At 52.0% G+C, this 9330-nt stretch overlaps 3 protein-coding genes across 3 annotated transcripts in view; 2 read left to right on the top strand and 1 right to left on the bottom strand.

Moving 5' to 3' along the window:
* Positions 1-3312, top strand: part of BSDC1 (BSD domain containing 1) — a 26701-nt gene extending 23389 nt beyond the window's left edge. Inside the window, exons 10-11 of the mRNA XM_007950439.2 lie at positions 1716-1819; positions 3280-3312. Coding sequence (XP_007948630.1) covers positions 1716-1819; positions 3280-3312 — 137 coding nt within the window. The remainder of the gene's footprint in view (positions 1-1715; positions 1820-3279) is intronic.
* A 2088-nt stretch (positions 3313-5400) lies between these two features.
* TSSK3 (testis specific serine kinase 3) lies at positions 5401-6897 on the bottom strand. The gene is made up of 2 exons (XM_007950442.2): positions 6753-6897; positions 5401-6062 (listed from the first exon to the last, which is right to left on the bottom strand). The coding sequence occupies exons 1-2, from the start codon at positions 6895-6897 to the stop codon at positions 5401-5403; spliced, it is 807 nt and encodes a 268-aa protein (XP_007948633.1).
* A 560-nt stretch (positions 6898-7457) lies between these two features.
* FAM229A (family with sequence similarity 229 member A) lies at positions 7458-8184 on the top strand. The gene is made up of 3 exons (XM_007950443.2): positions 7458-7594; positions 7676-7822; positions 8082-8184. The coding sequence occupies exons 1-3, from the start codon at positions 7458-7460 to the stop codon at positions 8182-8184; spliced, it is 387 nt and encodes a 128-aa protein (XP_007948634.1).
* Positions 8185-9330: the final 1146 nt, after the last annotated feature.

The raw sequence follows: 9330 nt of genomic DNA on the forward strand, positions 1-9330 counted from the left end.
CGACCCCTCCTTGGGTTTCCGAGGCAGTATCACTACAGAAGTAGGATTGCCCAACCTTCCTTCCGAGGAGTGGCTGATGGGTTTGAACCACCAGCTGTCTGGTTAGCAGGCAAGTGTCTTAGCCACTATGCTACCAGAGCTCCCCTGTTGTGATCCATGGGGTTTTCAGTGGTTAATTTTCCAAAGTAGATCACCAGGTCTTTTTCCTAGTCTATCTTAGTCTAGAAGCTCTTCTAAAACCTGTCTATCATGGGTGACCCTGCTGGTATGTAAAGCTGGTAGCATAACTTCCAACATGATAGCAACATGCACGCCACCACAGTACAATAAACTGACAGAAGGGTAGTGGCTTTAACTTTCAAAATAATATTTACTCATTGAGGAGGAAAAAAAGCACTAAGAAAAATTACCTATGACTCCATCTCCATGAGATAACTTTTGCTAGTATCTGTGTGGGCATCTTGCTCATGTTTTCTGTATCTGCATATATGCATATATCTGTGAGTGTGTTTTTTTACAATAGAATCATTTTGTATATACTGGGTTTTTGGGTGGTGTTTTTCTTTTTTTTTTTAAGAAATTAGTTACACAGTTTGCTGTTTCTTAGTAATAAATTTCAGATGCACGTAATGTTGCCTGTAAGAAGTTATATTCAAATGCGCGTATTTAGAGTAGTGGTTGTGAAACTTTAGCGGTTATCAGAATCACCTAGAGTAGGGATTGGGAACGTTTTCTGTGGAGCCAGATAGTAAATGTAGGCTTAGCAGGCCACCTACTCTCTGTCACAGCTACTCGACTCTATTCTGCCGTTACAGCACAAAGGCAGCCATAGGTGATAGGTCAACAAACGGGCATGGCTGTGTTCCATTTTGTTTATAAACACAGGTGCTCACAGGTTATTATTTGCCAACTCCTGGTTTAGAGAAAGCATCCGTAGATGTTTATTGCATGCCAGCTGTGTGTTCCAGGCACCTGGAATCATCAGAACAGAAAAGTCTTCTGCCCTTGTAAAGCTTACCTTGTAGCTTCTCCATTATTAAACAGTAAACATAAGAAATCTGATTTTATTTATATATATTTATATATATATATATATATATTCAAACCAAGCTCACTGCTGTCCAGTCAGACCCAACTCATAGCAACCCCTCCTTGGCTTTCCAAGGCGGTATCACTACGGAAATAGATTGCCCAACCTTCCTTCTGAGGAGCGGCTGGTGGGTTTGAACCGCCAGCCTTCTGGTTAGCAGTCAAGTGCCTTAGGCCCTATGCCACCAGAGCTACCATATATATATATTATAAAGTGATAAATACATTGTGAAAAACTAGAGCAGAGTAAAGGGAATGAAAGTGAGCAGGGAATCGTGTGTAATTTAAAATAGGATGGTGAGGGTAGGCCACATTTGGATGGTGAGATTTGAGCACAGGCGGGAAGGGGCTGAGAAAGTTAGCCAAGTAGATAGCTGAGGAACTTCATTCTAAGTTTTCATCACTATTACATCTTTTTGGCTAAATTTTTGACTGAATCCAGGATTTTTTTTCTTTAGATTTCTAAAAAAGGGGATCACTGAGCCTCTTACCTAAAAGCAGGATATAAAGAAAGATTTTTGATGTGTATCTGTCAGACCTTAAAGAGTACCGTCACCCCAGCCCAGCCTCTTTAGATACCTCTCCCCACCCCTTCCTTCTTTTCATACTGTGAATTGTGGTTCCAGGCTCAAGCACAGATATCAGTGAGGACTGGGAGAAGGACTTTGACTTGGACATGACCGAAGAAGAAGTGCAGATGGCCCTTTCCAAAGTGGACGCCTCCGGTGAGGTTAGTGGTTCTGGTTAGCTACAGGAAAGCAAACCAGTCGTCCCAGGGTCTAACTCTCCCCACCAAGCATAACCATCCCCTCAGAGTGGATCCCTTCTTTCTGAGGCTCCAAGCTTTGGGACGGAAGGTCTCTCTCATGGGCCCAAAACAGTTGTTGTCAGCAGGCTCTAGTTCTCCTCAGTGCCAGGGTGGATGGATGGGAGCGTTCCTGACCATAGCTCTCTATCACCTGAGAAACTACTTAAAAATACAGATGCCAAAACCCTGCCCCAAACATTCTGACTCATGGTCTCCAGAAACCAAGCAGATTCCTGGCCTTGGAGACAAAAGACCGCTGTGATCTAGGACAAGTCTCTTCACCTGAGCCTGTTTCCTTATCTGAAATATGGGATTGATAGTAATAAGACCTGACTTACAAGCTGCAATGAGGTAATGCATACAGACATGGTAGGCCTGGTGCCTGGCACGTGGTAAACATCAGTGGGCTTTAGTGGAAAACACCACAAACCCCATTCCACTTACTAAGCTCAAAGAGACCTTGTTACTCTTGTTCTTCATTACCTCCTAGAGTCAAGACAGGATCATTTTGAATAAAAAGCTGGAACAGTGCAAAGCTTACACAGCTAATAAGTGACAGGACTGAGGGTCCAGCCCAGACATCAGATTCAATTTACAGTGTTAGTTCCACTGTTGCACAAGGCCATGTGGTTCCTAGCAATCAGGTAATTCTAAAGAGGTGGACAGATTAGAGAGACGTGGAGGTCCTCAGTTTTCATCTTGGGAAACTGAAGCCTGGGGTGAGGTAGTAACCTCCCCGAGCATATTTTGCATCTGTGACCTCAGGATAGCCAGGGCAGGGAAGGCCCATGGCACCCTATCATGCCATGGGGTCTTGCTGGCATTTTGTGTCTTTGTAGCCCTTTATAGACCCTGACATATGTTGTACCCACGTAGAATCATTCTGGAACCCATCACACTAGACATCATCTGACAGCAGGCCAAGAGTAAAAATGAGAAGTTCCCCAGGACAGACTCCAGCTGAGGATAAGGGTGCTGGGGCCGGAGGATTGAAGACCTTGTGAGCTCACTGCCACCCTTGCCTCTGATCACAGTGTATCTCAGTGTAGCATCCACCCAGCAGGAGACATGTTTGCCTTAAGAAGTGGACTGACTTGCTTTCTCTAGGCAGGGCATCTCCTTGTAGTGTCTAGTGTTGGTGAAAACATTCATTCCCTTTGGATCTGAAGTGATTAGAGCAACAGACCCACCCCTCAGGCCAAGGACAGCTCTGTTTCCCAGACACAGCCCTAAAGACTGGTGGTTCAAGTCTCATACAGGGGCCAGGGGCCACAGCTGTTGGAAATAGAGGGAGCCCTGTTCAGCAAGGGGGGATTGGTTTGGGTTTGACTCAGAGGACTAAATATTTGTTTGTACTCCCCATTATCCTCTCCAATTTGCAGCTGGAAGATGTGGAGTGGGAGGACTGGGAATGAGGGGAGCCAGAGCAAGCAGCTCCCTCACCCACAGCATCTCTCACCTCTCGCTCGCCTCAGCCTGGCCCTGGAAGACCTGACTGAGAAATGTCCCCCAAATGGCCTTTGTCAACCAGAGCTCTGGGCACAGTTTCCAGGTTGCTCCCTGCTGTCTCTTTAGCACCTAGAGGGAGCCTCTGACCACACCTAGAAAGGGGCTCTCTCCATCCAAGCCAGGAACTCTGACTTCTGCCAACCATAAGATGACCTAAGGGGAGGAGACCTACCCCTCTCACCAGAAGAGCCTCCATTTCTTACTGAACACCCCACTGTTCCTGGAAACTCCTGCTGGAAAGTCTCAAGGAATAGCTCTAGCCCTTCTGCCTGTGTAGACAGAAGCTAACCCGCTGGTCTCGTGGAGTGAGCCAAGGCAGCACAGCCTGCCCATCTGTGAGCAAGCAAGGAGGCCATGCTCCCCACCCTTGGCTAGAAAGGGACCAAGAGCATGTTTTGGTTCCTGTCCCAGTGAGAGGCATTCATCTCTGGGAAATTTTTCTCTTGGGAATCTCTTCCCTAACCCAGGCCTTTTCCATTCCTGGAAAGATTCCTTGTGGTTCAGAATCTAAAGACCAAACCCTGAACTCCCACCTCCTTCCTTTCACCCAGCCTGACCCTGGTACGTCCCCAGGCCTTCCCAGGGCTTCATGTCAGATGCACCCAAGTCCTTAGCCCAGCTGTGCCACCTGCAAGAGTCTATTCTTGCATTTCGTCCCCTCCCCAAAAAGGGAGGAGGCCACTTCAGGCCCTTCTGTGCATTGCCTGGTGGGATACCTTGTCCAACCAGCTACCCACCTCGACTTCCCTGTAGCTTAGGACATAAGCCAGCTACCAGCGGTACAGAGCAGTGATCAAAGCCGAGTACTTACAATCTGGGAAACCCGACACTTCCACCTCAACCCTTCTGCTGCTTGAAGGGATGTGCTGAGGGTGAACTTTTCGAGACTCTCATCAGGCTTCTGAAGACAGCCCCCGCCTCTGTGGCGCTCACCCTCCACTCTGGTACATCTTGGGGGAATGAGGGGCTGCAGGATCCCTGGAGACTCTGGTGCTTTATGTTGCTGCTCTGGTGATTCTTGTACATAACCTGGTGTGCTCACCGGTGACTTAAAGGGATCATGGTCAGGGATGCCGAGGGGCGGGGTCACCTCCACTTTGGACCTTCAGTAGGGGGTGGGATGGAGAGAATGCAGAATCTTTTTTTGACGGGATGGGGTTTTTCTCTTTGTAATTATTTCTTTAGTTTAATTAACCTTTTGGTTGGTTGTGCAATATTATATATTTTAAATTATAATGCATCTCCCCAGAGTATTTTGTAGCCAGGAAAAAGAAAAAAAAAAAATTCTAACAGCTGTTAGTTTTGTAATTAAAAAAGAAAGAACTTTATCCCAAACCTTTTACAGACTTGCCGTTAACAGCATTAAAGAAACTCAGCAGAAGCTGGAAGCTGTCTGGGGCTCTGTTCTTGCCCCACGGCAGCTGTACCAGACCCAGGACAGGATGCACACGCTGTGCGGGGGTGGCTTCCAGCTTGCAGTGGGGAGGAGGGTGGAGAGTGGAGGGGGCAACTGGGTCATGAGTAGGTTCCTTGTCCTCATCCCAGACCCAGCTTGGGCTTTGGGATGAGGAAGGGACCTGGTCCCCAACAGACCTCTCACCAAGAGAAGGAGTCAAGAGGCTATGTCTGATTCCCAACACTTCTGTTTTTATTTGGAAAGGAAGTTGCAACAGCAGTGGTTCCAATCACTCTTGGTCATTTTTCTCCTCTCCTCTCCTCTCCTCCCCGTTTGTGTGCACAATTCTGAGGTCTATTTTAATGAACTTTAAACACCTGTATGAAAATCACTTGATAGCCGTGATAAAAGGGAAGTCTGAATGAGGCCCTTTGGTTCCATGAAGAGCTTTCAAGGGAAAGAGAAATAAGGCTGGGGAGGGTGGAGGTAGGTTTTAGGGTAAGCGTAAAATGTAAAATATATATCACCATTTTAGAAGCGAGTTTTTGAGTTTGCTTTCTCCCCCTGCTTTATTGGGGAGGACTTGCCATTGCTGTTATCAAGTGTTTGCTAGCCATGGATGCCAACTAATATGTTCCACCGAAGGCCGAAGGACTATGTCTGGTTCCAGGAGCCGCTTGAGCAGGTCCTGGCATTCAGCCGAGATGCCCAAATGAGTAGGGAAGGACACCCCCTTCTGCTGCTGCCACAGCATCTTGGGGATGTCTGTGTCGTCAAAAGGTAGGCTGGCACAGAGCATGACGTATAGGACCACGCCCATGCTCCAGACGTCACCCTTCTTGCTATCGTGAGGAATACCCTGCAGCACCTCGGGCGCGGCATAGGCTGTGCTGCCACAGAAGGTCTGGCTGAGTTCCCGGCATGACTTAGGCAGCACTTTGGCAAAGCCAAAGTCAGTCAGCTTCAGGTTGAAGCCCTGCAACAAAGCATTCTCACACTTGAGGTCCCGGTGGGCCACGCCACAGCCATGGCAGTAGCGAATGGCCTCAACCATCTGACGGAAGAGGGCCTTGGCCCGGCTTTCGGGCAGCGGCCCCCCATTCAGCACGCAGTCAAAGACATCCCCTCCCTCAGCCAGCTCCATCACCAGGTAGATTTTCCCGTCGGCAGACTCCAGCATCTCATACACCTGGATGATGTTTTTGTGGTTCAGGGTACGGACGATCTGGAGCTCCCGAGGCAGGAATTTCTGGATAAATTCTGAGGGAACAAGAATAGAGATGGGGTATCAAGTCCAAAAGGGCCTAACTCCTCACTCTTAATCTGCTTTCCAACTTCTCTCTGCCTGCCTGGGTCTTATTCTTGATTCCTTTTAATGGTTTTAAATGTGTGTCTAGCTGCTTGCACTTTGTGAAAACTGTTCATCTCTATTATTATTGTAGTTAATGTATTATTCAGTGGAACTACTGCCTGCCCACCTCAGGGACTGTTTTGAGTGGCCTGTAACATCATGGATATCAAAGTGCTTTGGGGACTTTTAGACACAGGCACTGAATCTCAGTTGGCCTGCTTTGCCCACTGGGTGGTGAGCCAGCCCCTCCAGCGCGGCCTCCTAACCCACGCTTCTTTCCGTGAGCCTCTTCTCCTCCGCCTGCCTTGGTACCAACTCCTGCCCTCTGCTGGTCTCTGCCCGCTCCCGGAACAGGAGAGGCAGGGTGGGCTCAGGTCTGCCTCTGAAGACCCTTCTGCAGCTTTACTCTTGGGCTTGGGAAGGTGTGATGCTGTTGGGCTCCCCTGCATTGTACAGCTCCCCACTGAGCTACCCCAGAGCCATATCTGGTCTGCTTTCTTTGGTTCCAGACTAAAGGCTGGGAGGGAACAATCCTGGCTGGAGGAAGGGCCCACCTGCCTCAGCCAGCCCTCCCTTCCAACAAAGGGGCCCCAGCTCACCTTCTGGCCCTCCCATCTTGTCTATAATTTTAATTGCCACTTTTCTTTGATGTTTTTTGGAAAATGCTTCTTTGACTTTTGAGTAGGTCCCTTCCCCAATGGTCTTGCCCAGCTGGTACCCATTGGAGAGCAGAAACTCCTCCATGCTGTCTAGCGCCTCCTTCCTTCCTATCACCCTCTCAGCTCATGCTGCCTCCAAGAGGCAGCTCTACTCCACCATCGCCCTTGGCCTGCTCCTTTTCCCCCCAAGGACTTCATCCGCAGTCGCCCCCAGCGCTAGAACATTTTCTGGCTGGACGCAGCCGTGGGTGGTGAGGAGGGAGAGGGACAGACATTTTTAAACTGCGGCCCAATTGTGATGTAAATGCTATGTGACCCTTAGCCAAAATGGGCAGTGCCCTACCTGCCCTCACCACTGCCACCAAACCCAGCACCAGTTAAGTCATGTCATGGCCGCCCCTCTGCCAGGCAGTGAGTCGCGGCCCCGCCTGGAGGTGTCTGCGTGCAGCCTGGAGTGCCCGGCTTCTCCACGTGGACGCAGCCTCGCTGCGGGTTGTCCTGGCCTCCTGCACCCCCATCAAGCCACGAGCCTTCCAGCTCCCTAACTCCTGCCCGCGCCAAGTGCAGGGACGGCCCGAGGTGGCGGGGGTTCCCCGGGGGGAGGAACGAGCTCTGTGAGGTCAGCGCGCTGCGGCCGGGGTCACAATGCAACCCTCCCCCTCGACGCCCCGGCCTGGACGCGCCGCAGACACCTGCCCGGCTCCTCCTGGACCGGAGCGTCCTCCCGCGGCCAGGCCTCGGGCAGCTGCTTCCAGCCTGGGATTGGCCTCGGCCTCCGGCAGGTGAGCGACGGCCCAAAGGGCGGGCGCGGGGAGGGGGCGCCCGGCGGCCCAGGAGCGGCCTGATAGCCACTTCCCGCGCAGAGTGCCTCGGGGCCCGGACATGAGTGCCCAGGAGCCCCCGCAAGGTCGGAGATTCCCCATTGAGGCTGGAGACTCTCCTGGCCTTGCCGCCGCCCCCGAGGCCCAGGACAGCCCGGAGCCAGTAGCAACGGAGCACAACCCGGTCAGGTAAGCCTGGTGCCCGCCCTCCGCAGGCTCCTCCTAGGGCCCGGACTCTCCCTACCACCAGGTGGAGGGACTCCCGCAGACTGCGGCGCTTGCCTGGGGCACCCTTGGCCCCAACCCCGCCCAAGGGCTCCATGGCCCGCTCCCGTCCTATTCTCCATCCCAGGGCCCCCGCCTGATTCGCTCCTCACATCCTCACGGAATCTCAGGAAACCCCAGGCGCACTTTCCCCAACTCAGCGCCCCCTGCACATCCTCCCCAGGCCGCTTCGACGCTGCCCCGGTTGCCACTGCCTGACCCTGCTGCACGTGCCCATCGACGTCTACCTGGCCATGGGCGGGAGCCCCCGGGCCCGCGCCACCTGAGTGCGCTGGGCACAGCGGCTCCACGGGAGCCGGGCGGGGACGAGGCCCGCGGCGGGCCACCACGCTGAGGTCGCGCGCGCCGAGCACGAGACAATGATGCACATTTTAAAATAAAAGAATGATGCACATTTTAATAAAGCACAGCATAAACTGTTCTTTCCACTTCGGGCTGGCAGTGTGAGTCTATCCGTCGGATCGGGTCGCCGGCTGCTCCGCACCTTCCTTTCCACTGCCCTCTGGCCTGGACGCGGCTCTCCGGCCCGCCCTTCCAGGTCTGCCATGCTCTCGCCCTGCGCCCCGCCCCGCCCCCTTTCTCTCAGCCCCGCTCGGGGCGGGGCGGGGGGGCATGCTTTCTCCATCTGGCTCTTTGATGCTTCAGGGAAATCCGCTTTACTGTGCTGGACGCAGGAGCCTTGGTGGCGCAGTGGTTAAGCTGCTGCTAACCAAAAGGTGAGTGGCTGAAACCGCTTGGCGAGAGGAAGATGTGACAATCTGCTTGGTAAAGATTACAGCCTCGGAAAACCTATGAGGCAGTTCTACTCTGTCCTATAATACAGTCGCTATGAGTTGGAATCAATTCGATGGCAATGGATGGGGGCTGGACGCTAGGGACCCAGAGGAACTCGAGACTGGAAGGAGGGGGAAGGAGAAGACAAAGCTGATTTCACATACAGACGATGGCCACCCATACCCCAAAAAACAAAAAACAAACCCATTGCCAATAGTTGACTCAACAGCGAACCTAGAGCACAGAGCAGAACTGCCCCACGGAGTTTCTGAGGCTGTCAATCTTTACCAAAGCAGCCTGCCTCACCTTTCTCCCGCGGAGCGGCTGGTGGGTTGGAACAGCCGACCTTCTGGTTAACAGCCAAATGCTTTGACCACTGTGCCACCCACCCATACCAAAACCAAATTCACTGCCGTTGAGTGGATTCCGACTCATAGTGAACTCTCCTAGGGTTTCGGAGGCAGTATCTCTACAGAAGTAGATTGCCCAGTCCTCCTTCTAAGAAGTAGCTGGTGGGTTTGAGCCACCAGCTTTCTGGTTAGCAGTCAAATGCCTTAGGCCCTAGGCCAGCAGAGCTCCCCACATACCAGGCCCATTTAATTCCCCCAGGCAGTGTTGGATTACCCGGTAAACAGGGT

Source organism: Orycteropus afer, unplaced genomic scaffold, assembly GCF_000298275.1.
Source record: "Orycteropus afer afer isolate SDZICR_OR568_19922 unplaced genomic scaffold, OryAfe1.0 scaffold00272, whole genome shotgun sequence".
In the NCBI taxonomy this organism is placed as follows: Eukaryota; Metazoa; Chordata; class Mammalia; order Tubulidentata; family Orycteropodidae; genus Orycteropus; species Orycteropus afer.

Bases quoted from the DNA above. Each gene is read 5' to 3' on its own strand.
- TSSK3 (XM_007950442.2), bottom strand. From the start codon at position 6,897: ATGGAGGAGTTTCTGCTCTCCAATGGGTACCAGCTGGGCAAGACCATT. The intron at 6,063-6,752 runs GTGAGCTGGGGC...TTGTTCCCTCAG, and splicing joins CAAGATGGGAGGGCCAGAAG to AATTTATCCAGAAATTCCTG.
- FAM229A (XM_007950443.2), top strand. From the start codon at position 7,458: ATGCAACCCTCCCCCTCGACGCCCCGGCCTGGACGCGCCGCAGACACC. The intron at 7,595-7,675 runs GTGAGCGACGGC...CTTCCCGCGCAG, and splicing joins TTGGCCTCGGCCTCCGGCAG to AGTGCCTCGGGGCCCGGACA. The intron at 7,823-8,081 runs GTAAGCCTGGTG...CATCCTCCCCAG, and splicing joins ACGGAGCACAACCCGGTCAG to GCCGCTTCGACGCTGCCCCG.